The sequence below is a fragment of the Nerophis lumbriciformis genome, linkage group LG22 (assembly GCF_033978685.3).
Source record: "Nerophis lumbriciformis linkage group LG22, RoL_Nlum_v2.1, whole genome shotgun sequence".
NCBI lineage: Eukaryota > Metazoa > Chordata > Actinopteri > Syngnathiformes > Syngnathidae > Nerophis > Nerophis lumbriciformis.
In genome coordinates, this window is record NC_084569.2 from 11,554,959 (window position 1) to 11,578,981 (window position 24,023).

The window sequence follows — 24,023 nt, forward strand, 5'->3', positions numbered from 1 at the left end:
TGGATTATTGTATTTTATTTTATTTTATTTTATTTCTGATTATTATTATTAATAATTTCTACTATTCTAAGCAAAACGGGCCATATTAACATTTTAGACTCATAACATTACACATTTTTTTCTCATGTTACAGAGTAAAATCATTCTTGTAAATATACAACATCATCCTCGCAACATTTCACGTTTTCTCATAATATTCTTTTATTTTTATTTTTTTTATTTTATTTTTTTTATTTGAGATCCATTTCCCCCATGGATTGCAACGCTAAGCACCATGGGAGTTGTAGTCGTTTAGCCAAAACCCGTTTTCTGTATAAATACATGTCTTTATTTCCCTTTTTTTTGTTCAGGTTTCACGGTAATAATAAAATAATATTGAAAATATAACACATAAATGGTAAGTCACGTAATATAATTTGTACTATTCTATTTTTTTTTCCATTTAATTTTTATTGACATCCAGCATCAGGCATTCCTATCCATTCAGGGGCGCCGCTAGGGATTTTGGGCCCCATGAAAAGAATCTTTACAGGGCCCCCAACACAGTGTCATTATTTTTTCTGTATTATAATTTCATCATCATTAGGGGCCTCTCTGGGCCCCCCTCCATCATGGGCCCCTAGAATCCGTCTCCTTTACCCCCCCCCCCCCTTTTCGGCGCCCCTGTAACCATTACATCATATTTACATACACATCATATATCTGTTGTCTGCCCTAAATGTCAAAATATTTTTTGATTATATCCCAACAATTACCCCTCAAAAGAAAGAAACAGCAGGAAAACAAAATAATAATATTTACAGATAAATCGATTAAATAAAGAATATTTTTCTTTCCATTATTATTTACAATACATATTTTTTTGAAATTATTATTTATTATCTGTTTATATAGCTGAGATAGACTCCAGCACCCCCCGCCACCCCGAGAGGGACAAGCGGTAGGAAATGGATGGATTATTTTATTTTATTTTATTTCTGATTAATCCATCCATTTTCTACCGCTTATTCCCTTTGAGGTGGCGGGGGGCGCTGGAGCCTATCTCAGCTACAATCGGGCGGAAGGCGGGTACACCCTGGACAAGTCGCCACCTCATCGCAGGGCCAACACAGATGGACAGACAACATTCACACTCACATTCACACACTAGGGCCAATTAATAATTTCTACTATTCTAAGCAAAACGGACCATATTAACATTTTAGACTCATAACAGTACACATTTTTTTCTCATGTTACAGAGTAAAATCATTCTTGTAAATATACAACATCATCCTCGCAACATTTCATGTTTTCTTATAATATTCTTTTTTTATTTTTTTTATTTGAGATCCATTTCCCCCACGGATTGCAACGCTAAGCACCATGGGAGTTGTAGTCGTTTTTCCAGCCAATTCACATAAATGTCTTTATTTCCCTTTTTTTTGTTCAGGTTTCACGAAACGTTTTCAAGAAGAAAGAAGAAACATACACATAACAGTAATAATATTCAAAATATAACACATAAGTCACGTAATATAATTTCTACTATTAATTTTGTTTTCATTCCTATCCATTACATCATATTTACATACATCATATATTTGTTGTCTGCCCTAAATGTCAACATATTTTTTGTTTATATCCCAATGATGCCACCCCCCTCCCAAAAAGAAAGAAACAGGGGTAAAACAAAATAATAATAATATTTACAGATAAATCGATTAAATAAAGAAAAAATAATATATTTTTTAAATTATTATTTATTATCTGTTTATATTATTTTATTTTATTTCTGATTATTATTATAAATAAGTTCTACTATTCTAAGCAAAACGGGCCATATTAACATTGTAGTCTCATAAATATTACAAAATGTTTCCTCATGTTACAGAGTAAAATTATTCTTGCAAATATAAAACATCATCCTTGCAATATTTCATGTTTTCTCATAATATTGGTATTTAAAAATAAATAAATAAAATCAAACTAATGTTTGTAATCCAATACAACACATCTCTATAGTCTCACAAGGAGGGCAACCACAGGCTAAATTAAGGCCCTAAACTGTTTTTTAATTTTGAGACCCTTTCCCCCCCACATTACAACATTTTTTCACGCTTTTTTATTTATGTTTATTTTTATACTTATTTTTTTACTTTCAGGGCGGCCAAAGTCTGACAGCTGAGGGTCCAACAACGTGATGACGTACTTTCGGATTGCAACGCTAAGCACCATGGGAGTTGTAGTAGTTTCTGCAGCCAAAACACTTTTTGTATAAATAAATGTCTTTATTTCCCTTTTTTTTTTTGTTCAGGTTTCACAAAAAGGTTCAAGAAGCTAAATATATACTTAGAAATAAATACATATAAAAGTAATAACATTCAGAATATAACATACTGCACATAGGAATAGTGATGCACATAAATGGTAAGTCACATAATATAATTTCTACTATTTCAAGCAAAACGGGCCATATTAACATTTTATTCTCATAACATTACAACAATTTCTCATGTTACAGAGTAAAATTATTCATGTTTTCTCATAATATTGGGATTTTTTTTTCATGTAAAATCAAACTAATGTTTTTAATGCAACACATTTCTCTAGTCCGGGGGTCAGCAACCCGCGGCTCTCGAGCCAGCCTCGTGGCTCCCTGGAGCATTCTTAAAAAAGGAATGAAAATGGAAAAAGATGGGAGAAAAAAAAATAAAAAATTTTGTTTTAGTATGTTTTTTGTTTGAAGACAAACATTACACAAACCTTCCCAATTGTTAGAAAGCCCACCGTTTAATATGAGTGGATATTGTTTTGTCCTACTAATTTCAGCGGTGCTTGAACTCACCATAGGACTGTGGACTGTGACACAACAGTTGGTTTACATGTACAATCTTCCACTCCTTTCTCTCATTTTGTCCACCAAAAGTTTTATACTGTGCGTGAATGCACAAAGGTGTGCTTTGTTGATTTTATTGACTTGTTGGAGTGCTAACATGCTATATAGGCTGGCTGTATGTACATATTGCATAATTAGGCCTCATTTGTAGGTATATTTAAGCCCATTTAATATCCTTTACTTGTATCCCTTTGTATATAATTTACTTTTGCATGTCTCATGACACATTATCGGTATGTAATATTGGCTGCTTTTTAGATAGCTGTTTGTGTGCCATGTTGTTCCAGACCACAGCAAACGTTACCCAGCTTGCCAAAGATTGTAATAAATCTATTAAAAGAAGAGTCTTAACTTGGACACACACATCTATACCTTTGGCCCTTAAAAGCCAGTAATTTCCAGGAGTTATCTCACCTTCTAAGCATCGTCTGATTTACTAATTGTTTCTAATGTTGTAAAAATGTGTAGAATAAATATTACATTTCAACATTTCTGTCAACAAAGATTTGCTTCAGCCTGCGACACATAGTCATTTTGATAGTAGGCTATTATAGCTAATATAGACACTTACATCATGTGTTGCCTTCATTATAAGACTTATGTAAAGCATGGGATACAATTAAGTATTTTGGAGAAAGTTGCTGTAATATTCATATTAATAATGGAACGGGAAGGAGCTAGGAATACATTTGTGGTAAACATTTTATATGAAGTGTCCTGTAAATTTTTAATTGACATTTTGCATGCACTTCTTCACACAAAACTATGCACAACGCGTGTTTCTCCTATAGGGAGGGCCGACATATTTAGTTTTCCCTGTAATATTGCAATATTTACCCCTTAACTTTACCTTTTTTTTTTCTTAAAATGTGGCCCTAAATACCTTCATAAAAGAACAATACATAGGCTTTATATGAGTCTAATTATCTTTTCTTTCTGGTTCATATGGGATGAGTTTTTAGTTTTTTTTGTTGTAAATTAGTCGAGATTGTTTGAAATCTTGGCAAAAGGTACAGTAAATAGGAAAATAAAAGTACTACAAAACACAGAAATTCTACAAATGAGATTGTAATTAATAAGGGTGTCCTGATACAACTTTTATTTATTTTTTACATACGATATTGATATTGGAGCCTTGAGTATTGTATTAATCTGATACGATATCAGCGAAATCCCATTACGTACTTTTGTTATGTTGCAGTGTAGAATGTTAGAAAATGTTTGATCAAGTTAAAACTAATAATAATAATAATAATAGATTGTATTTGTTGAAAGCACTTTACATTGAGCAAACAACCTCAAAGTGCTACAGTGTATTAAAAATAATAATAATAATAATAAAAGGATAATAATAAAAAATAAAAAATAAAACCTAGAACAGCTCAATAGCTAGAACTAGTATGCATACATCTATAAAAAGGCTTTTTTTGTTTTGTTTTAAAAAATAAGGGTTTTTAAGCCTTTTTTAAAAGCATCCACAGTCTGTGGTGCCCTCAGGTGGTCAGGGAGAGCGTTCCACAGACTGGGAGCGGCGGAGCAGAAAGCCCGGTCTCCCATAGTTTGTAGCTGTGTCCTCGGAGGTTGGCTATTAACTATTAACTATTCAAACAGAAAACAATGATTTTTAATGAACCGTCTCGTTAAGGTGCAGCGGTAATAGTTTTTTGGCAACACCTTGTGGTAACATTAATTAATTACTCACGACGCAGTGTGCTGAACGATGCGGACACGTTTGTTACTGAATACTTTCCTATACGCCCCTGTCTTGGAAAATATGTTCTTATAGTAATATGTCACTACATTAATGCGATATTTGTTGGTATTGACTAATGTCATGTTTTAAACTGCGACATTGTTCGAAAAGGACACGTCATTGTGTACGTCTAGCTCATGCGCAACAACAAACTGCCGGTCCATAGACGTCGAAAGATGGAAAAGTGTGCTTAGTTGTTGTGTAGCTGCTAGCTCCTAACAACCAAATAGCCTACCGTCTATACCTTCTGTAAATTACTTGATTAAAATACAAGAAAATACCAACCTTGTGTGCGTATTGGAGGACATTTAGATGTCGACTGGCTGTCCAGCTATATATATATATATATATATAATTTTTTTTCTATTAATCTTCATATGTCTTACTTTTTATTTTATTCTTTATCTCTACACATGATTCTTACTATTTTACAAGTTGTATTATTTTTATTTTCCAACAATCCTCAGATGAACCATCTGCCTGTGATAGTGTTTACTCACATGGCTCCTCTGTACTCAGCCATGCAATCATTTGTCCATATAGTTGCATATGTGTGTGTGTTTTGTGTGTGTGTGTCCGTGCGTACGTATGTGATAATGGGGGATGTGGGTAACCGGGGTATTGTTTTTAACTTTAAAGCACTTTGCGTTGCATTTGTTTTATGTATGAAAAGCGCTTTATAAATAAAGTTTGATTGATTGATTGATTGATGTAAACATGCCAGTATCGGAGATTATATTGGTCATTTTACATGCAAGCTGATATCATCCGATACTTGATTATTTGCTTTTATCGCGCCGATATGCAATGTCAATATCGGATCAGGACACCCTTAGTAATTAGGTTATGTATAAATGATCAGTTGAGATACACGCCACTTACTATTACTGTAGTTCTAAAACTTAATGTCATAAAGTTCAAAGACAGTTGTGCTATTTTAAAGAAAATTCTAACCAAAATAAAGTTAAAAATATGCATAAATGAGAGACGGGATAAAGACAGTACAAGGACTTTTTGTGTTGAGACACAAATCTTCATGGTATATACAGTCGTGGTCAAAAGTTGACATACACTTGTAAAGAACATAATGTCATGGCTGTCTTGAGTTTCCAGTAATTTCTACAACTCTTATTTTTTTGTGATAGAGTGATTGGAGCACATACTTGTTGGTCACAAAAAACATTCATGAAGTTTGCTTCTTTTATGAATTTATTATGGGTCTACTGAAAATGTGACCAAAAGTATACATACAGCAATGTTAATATTTGCTTACATGTCCCTTGGTAAGTTTCACTACAATAAGGCGCTTTTGGTAGCCATCCACAAGCTTCTGCTTGAATTTTTGACCACTCCTCTTGACAAAATTGGTGCAGTTCAGCTAAATGTGTTGGTTTTCTGACATGGACTTGTTTCTTCAGCATTGTCCACACGTTTAAGTCAGGACTTTTGGGAAGGCCATTCTAAAACCTTAATTCTAGCCTGATTTAGCAATTCCTTTACCACTTTTGACGTGTGTTTGGGGTCATTGTCCTGTTGGAACACCCAACTGTGCCCAAGACCCAATCTGATGATGATTTTAGGTTGTCCTGAAGAATTTGGAGGTAAACCTCCTTTTTTTCATTGTCCCATTTACTCTCTGTAAAGCACCAATTCCATTGGCAGCAAAACAGGCCCAGATCATAATACTACCACCACCATGCTTGACAGTGGGCATGGTGTTCCTGGGATTAAAGGCCTCACCTTTTCTCCTCCGAATATATTGCTGGGTATTGTGACCAAACAGTTTAATTTGTGTACCTTCTGGCAAGCTTCTGGTTGAATTTTTGACCACTCCTCTTGACAAAATTGGTGCAGTTCAGCTAAATGTGTTGGTTTTCTGACATGGACTTGTTTCTTCAGCATTGTCCACACTTTGAGAAGGCCATTCTAAAACATTAATTCTTGCCTAATTTAGCCATTCCTTTACCACTTTTGAAGTGTGTTTGGGGTAATTGTCCTGTTGGAACACCCAACACTGCCGAGACCCAACTTCCGGGCTGATGATTTTAGGTTGTCCTGAAGAATTTGGAGGTAAACCTCCTTTTTTTCCATTGTCTCATTTACTCTCTGTAAAGCACCAATTCCATTGACAGCAAAACAGACCCAGAGCATAATACTACCACCACCATGCTTTATGGTAGTTATGGTGTTCCTGGGATTAAAGGCCTCCACCTTTTCTCCTCCAAACATATTGCTGGGTATTGTGGCCAAACAGCTCAATTTGTGTTTCATCTGACCACAGAACTTTCCTCCAGAAGGTCTTATCTTTGTCCATGTGATGTCAGATGAAACAAAAATTGAGCTGTTTGGCCACAATACCCAGCAATATGTTTGGAGGAGAAAAGGTGAGGCCTTTAATCCCAGGAACACCATGCCTACCGTCAAGCATGGTGGTGGTAGTATTACGCTCTGGGCCTGTTTTGCTGCTAATGGAACTGGTGCTTTACAGAGAGTAAATGGGACAATGAAAAAAAATTCTTCAGGACAAGCTAAAATCATCAGCCCGGAGGTTGGGTCTTGGGCGCAGTTGGGTGTTCCAACAGGACAATGACCCCAAACATACGTCAAAAGTGGCAAAGGAATGGCTAAATCAGGCTAGAATTAAGGTTTTAGAATGGCCTTCTCAAAGTGTGGACAATGCTGAAGAAACAAGTCCATGTCAGAAAACCAACACATTTAGCTGAACTGCACCAATGTTGTCAAAGGGAGTGGTCAAAAATTCAAGCAGAAGCTTGTGGATGGCTACCAAAAGCGCCTTATTGCAGTGAAACTTGCCAAGGGACATGTAACCAAATATTAACATTGCTGTATGTATACTTTTGGTCACATTTTCAATAGACCCATAATAAATTCACAAAAGAACCAAACTTCATGAATGTTTTTTGTGACCAACAAGTATGTGCTCCAATCACTCTATCACAAAAAATAAGAGTTGTAGAAATGATTGGAAACTCAAGACAGCCATGAGATGGTGTTCTTTACAAGTGTATGTAAACTTTTGACCACGACTGTAAATGGAAGACAAAGTAGTGAAAATTGTTGAGGGTGCTGCGATATGAGTATCTTGGCCTACCAGAGTGTGTGTGGATTTATTTCCTTGCAACCAGGAGGGTATGGTAGAGAGGTTTTATCACGATGTGCAGGTAGAGGGAGCTGTCAATCAGGTAATCTGACGCGCGACGCTGCAGGTCGGCCCCCGCCAAGAAGTCCCCGGCCTCCTCCGTGCTCTGGTGAAAGTTGTAAACGTGTCGGACCACCACCTTCCCTTGCTGCCGCGCCATCACGATCACCGTCTTCTGGAAGCTCACCCCGGCAAAGTCGGCGCTGGAGGTGGCCGGCGTCACGATGATGCGGGGTCGGCCTCCGTCGGTGCGCGTGGGCTGCATGGCGCCCATCTCGGTGTAGGTGGACCTGGCGCTCAGCGGGAGCCAGCGGGGGGAGAAGAGCGAGTTCCAGGTGACGCGTTTGCTGGCGTCGTGGCCGCTGGGGCCCAGCTGCGTCTGGAAGCTGAAACTGCGGTCGTCCCGGGTGGGGTTGTTGATGATCCAAGGGGAGCCCCAGGAGGAGGACAGGTAGTTGCGGGGGGTGAAGATGCTGCAGTTGACGTCAAAGTATTTGGCCAAGGTGATGGGCGAGGCCGAGTGGAACTGGAAGGCGAGGTAGAGCAGATCCCGGATGGACTCGTAGTACTTTTGCATGAGGGCCGATTGCTTTTGGAGACGGAAGAGATAATGAGGCGGGATCATGCCGTACCGAACCGCCCTCAGCGCCGTCTCCACCGTTTTAGTCTCAGGCTGGTTCTGGTCGATCCACACCTCCAGGGCCTCGTAGAGCTCCAGCTCGCTCTGCAGAATAAGATCCGAGCGCCGGAGCAAGGAGAGGAGCAAGTCCTCGCTGATGGAAGCCCATTCCTGACTCTGCAGCACCGAGGACAGGTTCCAGGACAGGTACTGCAGGCAGCTGTCCCGCAGGGACGTGTCCCCGGTCTGCAGGGCGTAGTTGTACCAGCCCACCACGTGGCCCGTGGGAGAATCGCTGGACAGATGTTGGGTCATGTACTGGGTCAGGCCCTGCTGCAAGCCCCACACGTGGTACTTGCTGGCCAGCTTGTGCAAGGAAATAGCCTGGTCCAGCCGCAACGACACGTCGCCGCAGTACAAATACCTGCAAAGCACAACAGAAGCACTCTTATAAAGACGCTTTCCTGCTGAGTCACTCGGAATCAGTGACGCGCGGTGAGGTTCATGACTGGTGAGGCATTGACTTCATCACAGTCAGATTTACAAACATATGAACCCTAAAGAGTATCTTATTCACCATTTGATTGGCAGCAGTTAACGGGTTATGTTTAAAAGCTCATACCAGCATTCTTCCCTGCTTGGCACTCAGCATCAAGGCTTGGAATTGGGGGTTAAATCACCAAAAATGATTCCCGGGCGCGGCGCCGCTGCTGCCCACTGCTCCCCTCACCTCCCAGGGGGTGAACAAGGGGATGGGTCAAATGCAGATGACAAATTTCACCACACCTAGTGTGTGTGTGTGACAATAATTGGTACTTTAACTTAACTTTAACTTTACACATACAAACTGTAGCACACAAAAAAAGCACATTTAATAAAAAAAAACGTTATTATGGTCTTACCTTTACTTATAAATTAGTCCATGCGCCGCAACTAAAGCCCTCACTTAAACTTTCCACGTGCAAGATTGAATCTATTTAAAAAAGCGTAACCGAGGGTTTATAAATGTCGCCTATACTGTATGAAACTACAAAATAACAAACACGGAGGCTCCAGTTTACACGAGGACCACTTTATTTACGTTCTTTCAAAAACCTCCGCAACGTGTCATCACTTCCGCTCTTAGCGCCTTCAAAATAAGAGCTCAAGGCATATACTGTATAACAGCGCATAACAGGAACTTAACATCACAAAGAGGAAAGCCCATAAAAATAGGTCACAAAAGTTATTTAATAAGAAGCCAAAAAGTGCAAAACAATAATGTTCGTATTGGAGGAGTTGTGAATTAGATACACCTGCAGTCTGCAGGTGTACCTAATGTTGTGGCCCTGCAGTCATTCACAACTCCTCTAACACGAACATTATTGTTTTTGCACTTTTTGGCTTCTTATGAAATAACTTTTTTAAATAGATTCAATCTTGCACGTGGAAAGTTTAAGTGTGGGCTTTAGTTGATATAACAATTAGGAGGCGGGGTTACTGGAGCCTCAGCCAGTGCGTCTTTTGCAGCCGTTTTATGATCGCTCAGCACAAGAAATACGTTACACACATACAGTTGTCGACAAAATACACTGTACATTACATACCTCAGCTAACTAAACTATGGAAATGTATAATATAATTCATATAGCAATACGGTCTCACTGCACAGCAGGCCAGCAGTTAGCCGAGTCCGGAATCAATGGTGAGGCACTGAGTGACGTGCCTCAACTGGCTGCTGTTCACCGCACCGTCTCTTCTCAGTATTTGAACGGCAAATGTGAAAATTCAGCGATTTTGAATACAAATAATCTAAAACTGGTGAAGTTAAATGGAAAATAACTTTATAGTATAATCACTGGATACATATAACAATTTAATTAATTTTTTTTCTTTTTACATTTTTTTTTCTTTCCATGATGGCAGGTGAGGCGGGGCCTCACCTGCCTCTAGTGACTGCACGTCACTGCTCGGAATCCTACACTGCAAAAACTGAAATCTAAGTAAGATTAAATATCTCAAATAAGGGTGATATTTGCTTATTTTTTGTCTGATAAGATAATTCTTCTCACTAAGCATATTTTATGTTCGAGTGTTTTACTTGTTTTAAGGGTTTTGGTCCTAAATTGTTTCAGTAAGATATTACAGCTTGTTGCTGAGATTTGATGACCTATATTGAGTAAAACATGCTTGAAACTAGAATATCAACTGTTGCAAAGCTGTGTCATCAACACTCACAAATATAAAAATAATAATTTCTTACTTCAAGCATGAAAAAAAATAAATCATGACTTTGACACAATTGTGTCTCATAATTAAAACAGATGACGGCCAAATGGACTTTGCTGTTTCATTTTCAATGAAACAATAGAAAATAGGTACTCATATAGTAGTACAGTTGGCACAGTACAGTAAACTGGCAGTTAATATTTAAACATTTAACATGTGACAATTCGAACAGAAATAGTTCATGCACATTCAGATAAATTCTTCAAAATTACAATAAAAAAAAATTATATATGTATATATGCGCACTAATTGATTGAAAGAGCACGCACTTGGCGCGATGATGTCATGTTATCCATAGAAAAATGCATTTTTAGACAATATGATTTGCCTGAGCGGCTAGGAGACCCCGAGAGTAACAAGCCGTGTTGCCTTTCCATTAAGAACAATAAATTAGTTTTTAGTACAAGTTTGCTGGTTTCAAGAAATGTAATGATGCCGAGCGCATATCATTATGTCAAGATAATGGCACTAGCATTTACTTAATTTAAGAATATTTTTCAACATATTGAGCAAAGAGGTCTAATTTTTTTTTTCTACCAAGAAAAGTGCACTTGTTATAAGTGACAATATACTTAATAGGTATTTTTGGGTTCATTGAGCTTAGCTAATTTTAATTGTTTTGGAAAGCCTTGACAAGCCGAATTTTCTTGCTCTATTGGAGAAAATTTTGCTTAGTTCAAATAAAATACCGTATTTTTCGGAGTATAAGTCGCACCGGAGTATAAGTCGCACCTGCCGAAAATGCATAATAAAGAAGGAAAAAAACATATATAAGTCGCTCTGCAGCCCGGCCAAACTATGAAAAAAACTGCGACTTATAGTCCGAAAAATACGGTATATATGCGCACTAATTGACTGAAAGAGCACGCACTTGGCGCGATGATGTCATGTTATCCATGGAAAAATGCATTTTTAGACAATATGATTTGCCTGAGCGGCTAGGAGACCCCGAGAGTAACAAGCGCTTGCCTTGTTGCCTTTCCATTAAGAACAATAAATTGGTTTTTAGTATAAGTTTGCTGGTTTCAAGAAATGTAATGCCAAGCGAATATCATTATGTCAAGATAATGGCACGAGCATTTACATAATTTAAGAATATTTTTCAACATATTGAGCAAAGAGGTCTCATTTTTTTCTACCAAGAAAAGTGCACTTGTTATTAGTGACAATATACTTATTAGGTATTTTTGGGTTCATTGAGGTTAGCTAATTTTACTTGTTTTGGAAAGCCTCGACAAGCCGAATTTTCTTGTTCTATTGGAGAAAATTTTGCTTAGTTCAAATAAAATACCACATTTTTCGGAGTATAAGTCGCACCGGAGTATAAGTCGCACCTGCCGAAAATGCATAATAAAGAAGGAAAAAAACATATATAAGTCGGTCTGGAGCCCGGCCAAACTATGAAAAAAACTGCGATTTATAGTCCGAAAAATACGGTACCCCTATTTTTTTTCTTTTTTTTCTTCTTGTTTTTGACCACTGACTTTTTGCAGTGTACACGGTCTGATTTTTAAACTCTGGGCCTGACTTCCTAGGAATAGAATTATTATAAAAAGCAACTCCAGTATCAGTGCGACAGTCTATAAATATGCAAAACATAGGAAGGAAAAAAAGAAAGAAAAATAGTGCAAAAGGAGGTAAGGTGCACAGTCCGGTCCTGAGAACAAATGTTCTAAATGTGTTGTTTACATATTATACTATATACTAGGGGTGTAACGGTACACAAAAATATCGGTTCGGTACATACCTCAATTTAGAGGTCACGGTTCGGTTCATTTTCGGTACAGTAAGAAAACAACAAAATAAAAATTTTTGGGTTATTTATTTACCAAATTTGCAAAATATTCCACCAAAAATATTTTTCTTAGTGTAATATTTGATGTGAAGTACTGGGAACCTTGGATAGGTCAATAATTCATAATAACATTGATTTTGATTCAATATTATGTTTTCAGCAATGACAGTTTGAAAGAAAAAAAAACAGCATTGTTTTATTAGTCAACATTGCAATTTTTTCTAAATTACATTTAATCTTTAAGCTTTTTTATTTCACTTTTGTTATGTTTTTGTTTATTTTAATAGTATTTTTTAGAATGTGCCGTGGGCCTTTAAAACATTAGCTGTGGGCCGCAAATGGCCTCCGGGGCACACTTTTGACACCCCTGCTATAGATAATAAAAAATTAAATCTGATAAATCTATCGATAAAAAGCAGAGCCTGGCGACGCATGCACGTTTATCATAACTCTCTCTCTCTCTCTCTGTCTCTGCCCCTCCCTCACCAATGCTGCTGAATGCACAATTTGTTTTGTTTTTAACCCCTTCTTAACCCTGAACGTACATTGAAAATACACGCAACCCTAACTCAAAATGCCGGACATTTGAGGCATTTAAGAAACTCCGCCCTGACAGCTCCGCAAAAGAGGACATGTCCGGTGAAAAGAGGACGTATGGTCAGTCTATCGTAGCCCGTTAGCTGCTAGCATGCTTGCCAACCCTCCCGAATTTCAGTGCCCCTCCCGAAAATCTCCCGGGGCAACCATTCTCCTGATTTTCACCCGGACACCAATATTAAGGGCGTGCCGTGATGGCACTGCCTTTAGCGTCCTCTACAACCTGTCGAAGCGTCCGCTTTTTCACCATGCAAACAGCGTGCCGGCCCATTCACATGTTGTATGCTGCATCTGCATACACATGAAAATGACTGCAAGACATACTTGATCAACAGCCATACAGGTCACACTGAGGGTGACCGTATAAACAACTTTAACATATGCGCCACACTGTGAACCCACACCAAACAAGAATGACAAACACATTTCGGGAGAACATCCGCACCGTAACACAACAGAACAAATACCCAGAATCTCTTGCATCCCTAACTATTCCGGGCTACAATATACACCCCCGCCACCAATTTCCCGGATTCGAAGGTCTCAAGGTTGGCAAGTGTGTGGTAGCGGGGGGTGTATATTGTAGCGTCCCGGAAGAGTTAGTGCCGCAAGGGGTTCTGGGTATTTGTTCTGTTGTGTTTATGTTGTGTTACGGTGCGGATGTTCCCCCAAAATGTGTTTGTCATTCTTGTTTGGTGTGTGTTCACAGTGGGACGCATATATGTAACAGTGTTAAAGTTGTTTATACGGCCACCCTCAGTGTGACCTGTATGGCTGTTGACCAAGTATGCTTGGCATTCACTTGTGTGTGTGGAAAGCCGAAATATTATGTGATTGGGTCGGCACGCAAAGGCAGTGCCTTTAAGGTTTATTGGCACTCTGTACTTCTCCCTACGTCCGTGTACCACTCCGTACAGCGGCGTTTTAAAAAGTCATACATTTTACTTTTTGAAACCGATCATTTCCGATATTACATTTTAAAGCATTTATCGACCGATAATATCGGCAGTCCGATATTATCGGACATCTCTAGTTATCACTTTTGCATTCCGAAGTCCCAATTAGAGCCTTTTGTCCGACGAGAAGTGATCCAATCCACCTGCGAATATCAAACTAAGGGGCCTTATCTATTTATGTGCTCAAACTGAAATACCACTATTTACTTAAACTTGGTAGTTTGCGTTCTCCAAAGTGAATATAAAAATCCTCTATATATAGAACATAATATGAGTTAATTAATTCACTTCAAAACCAAGCGTCTTTTCATGTCGTTCTGGCCAATCACGGATTTATTTTGGCTGCCAAAGTGTACCAACTTGTCGGAGTACACCCTCATCCTTCTACTATCCAGGTTAGAGGCATGATTTTTGATCTACAATAAAGTTTGACAAGCAAGGAAGCAGCCGATCAGTCGACCATTGGCACTCAAGCTTGTGATCACGGCGCCGCTACACACAAAAAAAGGTTGGGTTAAAAAATAACCCAATTTTAACCCAACTGCTGGTTCAGAAAAGGACAAACCCATCATTTGAGTTATTTTAAGTCAACATTTTGAGTTAATTTTTTCAACCCAAATTTTGCGTGGAATTATTTAACCAAAAAGTTGAGGTATGATAACTTAATGTTGGGTTATTCCAAACCAAACTCCATCCATCCATCCATCTTCTTCCGCTTATCCGAGGTCGGGTCGCGGGGGCAGCAGCCTAAGCAGGGAAGCCCAGACTTCCCTCTCCCCAGCCACTTCGTCCCGCTCCTCCCGGGGGATCCCGAGGCGTTCCCAGGCCAGCCGGGAGAGACAGTCTTCCCAACGTGTCATGGGTCTTCCCCGTGGCCTCCTACCGGTCGGACGTGCCCTAAACACCTCCCTAGGGAGGTGTTCGGGTGGCATCCTGACCAGATGCCTGAACCACCTCATCTGGCTCCTCTCCATGTGGAGGAGCAGCAGCTTTACTTTGAGCTCTCCTCGGATGACAGAGCTTCTCACCCTATCTCTAAGGGAGAGCCTCGCCACCCGGCGGAGGAAACTCATTTCGGCCGCTTGTACCCGTGATCTTGTCCTTTCGGTCATGACCCAAAGCTCATGACCATTGGTGAGGATGGGAACGTAGATCGACCGGTAAATCGAGAGCTTTGCCTTCCGGCTCAGCTCCTTCTTCACCACAACGGATCGATACAGCGTCTGCATTACTGAAGACGCCGCACCGATCCGCCTGTCGATCTCACGATCCACTCTTCCCTCACTCGTGAACAAGACTCCTAGGTACTTGAACTCCTCCACTTGGGGCAAGATCTCCTCCCCAACCCGGAGATGGCACTCCACCCTTTTCCGGGCGAAAACCATGGACTCGGACCTGGAGGTGCTGATTCCCATCCCAGTCGCTTCACACTCGGCTGCGAACCGATCCAGTGAGAGCTGAAGATCCTGGCCAGATGAAGCCATCAGGACCACATCATCTGCAAAAAGCAGAGACCTAATCCTGCAGCCACCAAACCAGATACCCTCAACGCCCTGACTGCGCCTAGAATTCTGTCCAAAAAGCTTATAAATAAATAAATAAATGATAAATGGGTTGTACTTGTATAGCGCTTTTCTACCTTCAAGGTACTCAAAGCGCTTTGACACTACTTCCACATTTACCCATTCACACACACATTCACACACTGATGGCGGGAGCTGCCATGCAAGGCGCTAACCAGCAGCCATCAGGAGCAAGGGTGAAGTGTCTTGCTCAGGACACAACGGACATGACGAGGTTGGTACTAGGTGGGGATTGAACCAGGGACCCTCGGGTTGCGCACGGCCACTCTCCCACTGCGCCTTATGAACAGAATCGGTGACAAAGGGCAGCCCTGGCGGAGTCCAACCCTCACTGGAAACGGGTCCGACTTACTGCCAGCAATGCGGACCAAGCTTTGACACTGATTATACAGGGAGCGAACCGCCACAATAAGACAGTCCGTTACCCCATACTCTGAGCACTCCCCACAGGACTTCCCGGGGTACACGGTCGAATGCCTTCTCCAAGTCCACAAAGCACATGTAGACTGGTTGGGCAAACTCTCATGCACCCTCAAGGACCCTGCCGAGAGTATAGAGCTGGTCCACAGTTCCACGACCAGGACGAAAACCACACTGTTCCTCCTGAATCCGAGGTTCGACTATCCGGCGTAGCCTCCTCTCCAGTACACCTGAATAGACCTTACCGGGAAGGGTGAGGAGTGTGATCCCACGATAGTTGGAACACACCCTCCAGTTCCCCTTTTTAAAGAGAGGAACCACCACCCCGGTCTGCCAATCCAGAGGTACCGACCCCGATGTCCACGCGATGTTGCAGAGTCTTGTCAACCAAGACAGCCCCACAACATCCAGAGCCTTAAGGAACTCCGGGCGGATCTCATCCACCCCCGGGGCCTTGCCACCGAGGAGCTTTTTAACTACCTCGGCAACCTCAGCCCCAGAAATAGGAGAGCCCACCACAGATTCCCCAGGCCCTGCTTCCTCATAGGAAGACGTGCTGGTAGGATTGAGGAGGTCTTCGAAGTATTCCCTCCACCGATCCACAACATCCGCAATCGAGGTCAGCAGAACACCATCCTCACCATACACGGTGTTGACATTGCACTGCTTCCCCTTCCTGAGGCGGCGGATGGTGGTCCAGAATCGCTTCAAAGCCGTCCGGAAGTCGTTTTCCATGGCTTCCCCGAACTCCTCCCATGTCCGAGTTTTTGCCTCCGCGACCGCTGAAGCCGCACATCGCTTGACCTGTCGGTACTTGTCTGCTTCAGCTTGACGGCATCCCTTACCACTGGCGTCCACCAGCGGGTTCTAGGATTACCGTCACGACAGGCACCAACCACCTTGCGGCCAATCTCCGGAAGAACTTTGAACATGTCCCAACCAAACTATTGGGTTAAATTATTTAACCCAAAAGTTGAGTTATGCTAAATCAATGTTGGGTGATTGTAAATAATGTTAATGAGATTAATCCGTAATAAACTTCCCTTCAAGAAAAGAGTACCTTTTTAATAAAAAAAAGCCTTTTACCCAAAAATGCGTAAGTAGTTGAAAAACCACCCAAAATGGGTCATAATTGTAAAAACCCAGAAATTGAGTAACCCAGCATTTTTTTAGTGCGTATAAATAGTTTGTCTGCGTTAGCGCTTATAATAACAATATCACTAATATTTAGTTAATATTCAAGTCTTGAAATGTATTGTGGCGCTTTTTGGCTGTTTTTTTATCGGATTTTATGGGCGAAATAGAGGACCTACCATTGGCTGCGCTGTAAGCAGACTTTTATTTACGTTTATTTACGAGTTAGAAAGCATTAAAAAAAATACATCCGTCGTTATGTCTTGTGCAGTTCCCCTTTAAGGTGAAGATGCATGTGAGGTCAAAATAAATCTGTGTATATATATATATGATTAATGCAACATTTTTTGTGATTAATCCATACTTGCCAACCCTCCCGGACTTTCCGGGAGACTCCCGAAATTCAGCGCCTCTCCCGAAAACCTCCCGGGACAAATTTTCTCCCGAAATTCAGGCGGACTCAGGTCCTCCACAATATAAAAAAGCGTACCTGCCCAATCACGTTATAAGTATAGAATGATGGAGGGCGAGTTCTTGGTTTCTTATGTGGGTTTATTGTTAAGCAGTTTCATTAACGTCCTCCCAGGGTGGCAACAACACACAACAACAGCAGTCACTTTTTTGTATACCGTAAAGCAGTCCGTCTGCCGTAAACAGCAATGTTGTGACACTCTTAAACAGGCCAATACTGCCATCTAGTGCATTTGATGAAAGCACTTTTGTGCGTGCCACACAGCAATGCATCATCAGAGAGAGTGTTCAGCATGGTTCGAAAAATAGTGACAGAGAATCGAACAAGGATGGACAATTCAACCCTTAACTCAACAATGAGTAGATGAGTGTTATGTGTGTTTATATGTGTAAATAAATAAATGAATATATATATATATATGTATGTATATATATATATATATATATATATATATATATATATATATATATATATATATATATATATATATATATAGCTAGAATTCACTGAACGTCAAGTATTTCTTATATATATATATATATATATATATATATATATATATATATATATATATATATATATATATATATATATATATGAAATACTTGACTTGGTGAATTCAAGCTGTAAATATACTCCTCCCCTTTTAGCCACACCCCCAACCACGCCCCGTCCCACCCCGACCACGCCCACCCTCCTCCCGAAATCGGAGGTCTCAAGGTTGGCAAGTATGGATTAATCACGTGTGAAATTGTTAGTTTTGACAGCCCTGATTATGTTATATGTCTATGTTCAGATATAATACCAGATTTATTAACAAACATATTAAAACAAATATTAGTTAAAATTCAAGATCATTTAAAAATGGTATTAAAATAATTTAGGCTCAAAAGTGTGTATTGGAAATTGAACATTACTCACCTGATGAACTTGTCAAAAACAGCGGCGCAGTCGGGCGTCTCCCTCAGCACCACCGTGCCGTTGATGCGGTTGATCAGCATCTCCTCGAACACGTCGCTCTGCATGGTGAGAACCAGGCTGTGGGCTTGGATCACCTTCACCTCGTCCGTGTTGATGGTGTGCACGCGCAGGGTGACGTCGCTGCCGTTGCCGGCGGCCAGCAGGCCTTCCATACGCTGCACCAGGCTCATGGAGTGGTTCAAAACAGTGGCGCCGACGTCCAGTGGAGCCTCCAGCTTCAGAGCAGCTTTAAGACGGGAAAGATAGACGCCCAGCAGGCACAAGACATTGATACGTTGATTATATATACAGTCGTGGTCAAAAGTTTACATACACTTGTGAAGGACATAATGTCATGGCTGTCTTGAGTTTCCAATCATTTCTACAAACCCCGTTTCCATATGAGTTGGGAAATTGTGTTAGATGTAAATATAAACGGAATACAATGATTTGCAAATCCTTTTCAACCCATATTCAGTTGAATGCACGACAAAGACAACATATTTGATGTTCAAACTCATAAACTTTTTTTTTTTTTTGCAAATAATAATTAACTTAGAATTTCATGGCTGCAACACGTGCCAACATAGTTGGGAAAGGGCATGTTCACCACTGTGTTACATGGCCTTTCCTTTTAACAACACTCAGTAAACGTTTGGGAACTGAGGAGACACGTTTTTTAAGCTTCTCAGGTGGAATTCTTTCCCATTCTTGCTTGATGTACAGCTTAAGTTGTTCAACAGTCCGGGGGTCTTCATTGTGGTATTTTAGGCTTCATAATGCGCCACACATTTTTAATGGGAGACAGGTCTGGACTACAGGCAGGCCAGTCTAGTACCCGCACTCTTTTACTATGAAGCCACGTTGATGTAACACGTGGCTTGACATTGTCTTGCTGAAATAAGCAGGGGCGTCCATGGTAACGTTGCTTGGATGGCAACATATGTCGCTCCAAAACCTGTATGTACCTTTCAGCATTAATGGTGCCTTCACAGATGTGTAAGTTACCCATGTCTTGGGCACTAATACACCCCCATACCATCACAGATGCTGGCTTTTCAACTTTACGCCTATAACAATCCGGATGGTTCTTTTCCTCTTTGGTCCGAGGACACGACGTCCACAGTTTCCAAAAACAATTTGAAATGTGGACTCGTCAGACCACAGAACACTTTTCCACTTTGTATCAGTCCATCTTAGATGAGCTCAGGCCCAGCGAAGCCGACGGCGTTTCTGGGTGTTGTTGATAAACGGTTTTCGCCTTGCATAGGAGAGTTTTAACTTGCACTTACAGATGTAGCGACCAACTGTAGTTACTGACAGTGTGTTTCTGAAGTGTTCCTGAGCCCATGTGGTGATATCCTTTACACACTGATGTCGCTTGTTGATGCAGTATAGCCTGAGGGATCGAAGGTCACGGGCTTAGCTGCTTACGTGCAGTGATTTCTCCAGATTCTTTGAACCCTTTAATTATATTACGGAGCGTAGATGGTGAAATTCCTAAATTCCTTGCAATAGCTGGTTGAGAAAGGTTTTTCTTAAACTGTTCAACAATTTGCACACGCATTAGTTGACAAAGTGGTGACCCTCGCCCCATCCTTGTTTGTGAATGACTGAGCATTTCATGGAATCTACTTTTATACCCAATCATGGCACCCACGAGTTCCCAATTTGCCTGTTCACCTGTGGGATGTTCCAAATAAGTGTTTGATGAGCATTCCTCAACTTTATCAGTATTTATTGCCACCAGCTAATGTCGATATACCTTGCTGTTCTATGCGCCATGTTTGTTTGTATTGGCATCACTGTGTGACGTCACAGGAAAATGGACGGGTGTATATAACGATGGCTAAAATCAGGCACTTTGAAGCTTTTTTTTTTAGGGATATTGCGTGATGGGTAAAATTTTGAAATAAAACGTCTAAAAATAAAATAAGCCACTGGGAACTGATTTTTAATGGTTTTAACCCTTCTGAAATTGTGATAATGTTCCCCTTTAAAAAGAACAAGAGACTTATAATACTCTAAAAATGTTGGTCTTACTTAAAAATGCACGCATCTAGTTGTGTTCAGTGTTAAAAAATATTATATGGCTCTCACGGAAATACGTTTTAAAATATTTGGCTTTCATGGCTCTCTCAGCCAAAATGGTTCCCGACCCCTGGGTTATTTGGTTAGGGCCAGGGTTAGAGGGTTAGGGTTATAATAAGGCCATGCCGAATAAGTGAAGTGAAGTGAATTATATTTATATAGCGCTTTTCTCAAGTGACTCAAAGTACTTTACATAGTGAAACCCAATATCTAATTTACACTTTTAAACCAGTGTGGGTGGCACTGGGAGCAGGTGGGTAAAGTGTCTTGCCCAAAGACACAACAGCAGTGACTAGGATGGCGGAAGCGGGGATCGAACCTGCAACCCTCAAGTTGCTGGCACGGCCGCTCTACCAACCGAGCTATACCGCCCATAAGGCATTACTAAGTACTTAATAATGACTAGTTAAGAGCCAATATGTTACTAATTTGCATGTTAATAAGCAACTAATTAATGGTGAATATGTTCCCCACACTAAAGTGTTACCATGTTTTATTACTCAGTGACGTGCGGTGAGGTTCATGACTGGTCAGGCACTGACTTCATCACAGTCAGATTTACAAACATATGAACCCTAAAGAGTATCTTATTCACCATTTGATTGGCAGCAGTTAACGGGTTATGTTTAAAAGCTCATACCAGCATTCTTCCCTGCTTGGCACTCAGCATCAAGGGTTGGAATTGGGGGTTAAATCACCAAAAATTATTCCCGGGCGCGGCGCCGCTGCTGCTCACTGCTCCCCTCACCTCCCAGGGGGTGATCAAGGGGATGGGTCAAATGCAGAGGACAAATTTCATTACACATAGTGTGTGTGTGACAATCATTGGTACCTTAACTTAACTTTAACTTTACACATACAAACTGTAGCACACAAAAAAGCACATTTAATAAAAAAAAACGTTATTATGGTCTTACCTTTACCGGTACTTATAAGTGCGGGAACAGTGGTGTTCGTGTTGGAGGAGTTGTGAATGAATGAAATATGAAATCCGTGCTGCAGTCTGCAGGTGTACCTAATGTTGTGGCCCTGCGGTTGTTTGCGGCTCCTCCAACGCGAGCATTGTTGTTTTTGCACTTTTTGGCTTCTTGTTGAGTGACTTTTTTGAGTGGGTTCGGTCTTGCACGTGGAGGGTTTGGGTGTGGGCTTTGGTTGGTGTGGCACTCCCGTCGGGGGGTGCGTTCTACGGCGGGGGTGCATTAACCGGCACCAGGAGGCGGGATTACTGCGAGGCTCACACAGTGCGTCTTCGCAGCCGTTTTATGATTGCTCAGCACAAGAAATACGTTACACACATACAGTTGTTGACAAAATACACTGTACATTATATACCTCAGCTAACTAAACTATGGAAATGTATTACATAATTCATATAGCAATACGGTCTCACTGCTGGCAATACGGCCAGCAGTTAGCCGAGTCTGCAATCCATGTTGAGGCACAACGCAGTGACGTGCCTCAACTGGCTGCTGATCACCGCACCGTCTCTTCTCAGTATTTGAACGGCAAATGTGAAAATTCAGCGATTTTGAATAAAAATAATCTAAAACTGGTGATGTTAAATGGAAAATAACTTTATAGTATAATCACTGGATACATATAACAATTTAATTTTTTCTTTTTCTTTTTACATACACCTGCCTCCAGTGACTGCACGTCACTGATATTACTGGTGCACAAAATGAACCGTGTAGGAACATCACCTTGTTCAAAGAACAAAACCAACACAGTGCATAAACTCACAACAAATTACACACCTGCAAATCAGTCTGACTTCTGCTGTTGCCCTATCTGTAATACGCCGATAGGGAGAAGTTTTTATTTACACAATGAGTCGGGTGTGTTTTGACCTCCGCCGAACCCCTGAGCCCGACTCACCGAACCCCTAGGGTTCCATCGAACCCAGGTTAAGAACCACTGCACTAGGAGATGGATGAAAGAAGGAAGGATGTGGACTTATTTGGTTAGTGAAAAATCAATAAAAGTGGGATCTCCTTCAAGGGAAGCTTTTTCTTCCGACTCCTTAATGTATTCTTGGGTCGGCACAAAGCCAGCCAGCCGGCAAATGGCTGCACGCTGATGCGGGATGTGGGCATAGAATAGACAACATCCCATCATCCAGCCATGCTGTCTGCCCTGAGGGCTGGACATGAGCCACGAACAATACGAGGGGAGAAGCTTCTCCGAAAATGCAGACTATTATTAAAAGTGATTTTGTTTTTAAGTTAAAGTACCAAAAAAAAAAAGAAAAAAAAAAGTGTCATCTTACCTCCTCCCACTGAGACAAAGCTGCCCAAGAGGATCAAGGTGGTCAAACAGATCCCAAGAGGGAACTCCTGATCCTGGGGGTGCATTATCATCATCTTTTTTTTTAATCTTCTGGAAGTCTTCTCCGGAACCTTCCTTCCCTCAGCGGTGCTCGCCTGTGAGTGCCTCCGCGACTCCCCGTCCCGCGCGCTTTATGTAGGACGCCGGCCTTTCCCCGGTTGCATCTTGCATGCCGGCCGACTCCATTGATTGGTGGAATCTGGCAGGGGCGTTGCCATAGCGACGGCTTTGATTTTGGAAGTTCTGCCTTTTAGATTTCACATGGCATCGATCAGCTGCGGCTTTTTTTGTTTTAGCATCAAAGTGAGGCGCTGTCAACAATCGATATTTATCTTATAACGGCGCACGCAAACAACGTGCATTTTTCCAAAACGCCCCCGCGTGACATCCCAGCCAGCGCCGTGTCATTAGTGCTTTAATTACACTCAGACGAGCCGCCAAACACAATTAAGGTTTTCATTTGTGCAGCCGGCAGCAGTCAATCATCTTTCATAATCCATTTATAGAGCCTTTTTTTTTTTTTTTTAAAGCTGAGCCTAATTACTTTTCTCGGGGTATTGTTTACTGAACTAATGGAGGGATAATTTGATTTGTGCGAATGTCTGCTCATTTCAATGTACTCTGCTCATTGCCATCGCACACGTCAATCAAGATTGCTTCTCGTCACATGTTTTGTTATATTAAACATTTTTTTACTATTTGGACAGGGGTGGGCAATCTAGAGCACAAGGAGATGATTTGATCGGGCCTTCAAAGCAATTATATAAACAAATAGTAAGTTAAGACTATTAACTATTTAAAAACTGTGGAGGATGCATATATGTTTAAGAGTTCTTTCTTTCTACATAGCCATGTTTAGAGTACCTAGTACTTTTCCTTTGTATATTCTACCAGTTTCTTTCGACATTTCTGATGCCTGGTTAGTGTCTTCACCCTTGGAATGTGAAGACAACCCCCACTGGTTCCTTATCAGTGTTGCGAGGGGGAGATGGGGGTTTTCTTTGTGTGC

General features: G+C 40.9%; 1 protein-coding gene across 1 annotated transcript; it reads right to left on the bottom strand.

Moving 5' to 3' along the window:
* Positions 1-7,611: 7,611 nt before the first annotated feature.
* LOC133615084 (BTB/POZ domain-containing protein 17-like) lies at positions 7,612-23,155 on the bottom strand. The gene is made up of 3 exons (XM_061973429.2): positions 22,956-23,155; positions 18,557-18,842; positions 7,612-8,834 (listed from the first exon to the last, which is right to left on the bottom strand). The coding sequence occupies exons 1-3, from the start codon at positions 23,047-23,049 to the stop codon at positions 7,760-7,762; spliced, it is 1,455 nt and encodes a 484-aa protein (XP_061829413.1). The 5' UTR covers positions 23,050-23,155; the 3' UTR covers positions 7,612-7,759.
* Positions 23,156-24,023: the final 868 nt, after the last annotated feature.

What these genes read in the sequence shown, in the direction of transcription:
- LOC133615084 (XM_061973429.2), bottom strand. Translation starts at nt 23,049, where the DNA reads ATGATGATAATGCACCCCCAGGATCAGGAGTTCCCTCTTGGGATCTGT. An exon ending in CTTTGTCTCAGTGGGAGGAG is followed by an intron (nt 18,843 to 22,955) that starts GTAAGATGACAC and finishes CCCGTCTTAAAG; the next exon opens with CTGCTCTGAAGCTGGAGGCT. An exon ending in GTTTTTGACAAGTTCATCAG is followed by an intron (nt 8,835 to 18,556) that starts GTGAGTAATGTT and finishes TGTGCTTTGCAG; the next exon opens with GTATTTGTACTGCGGCGACG.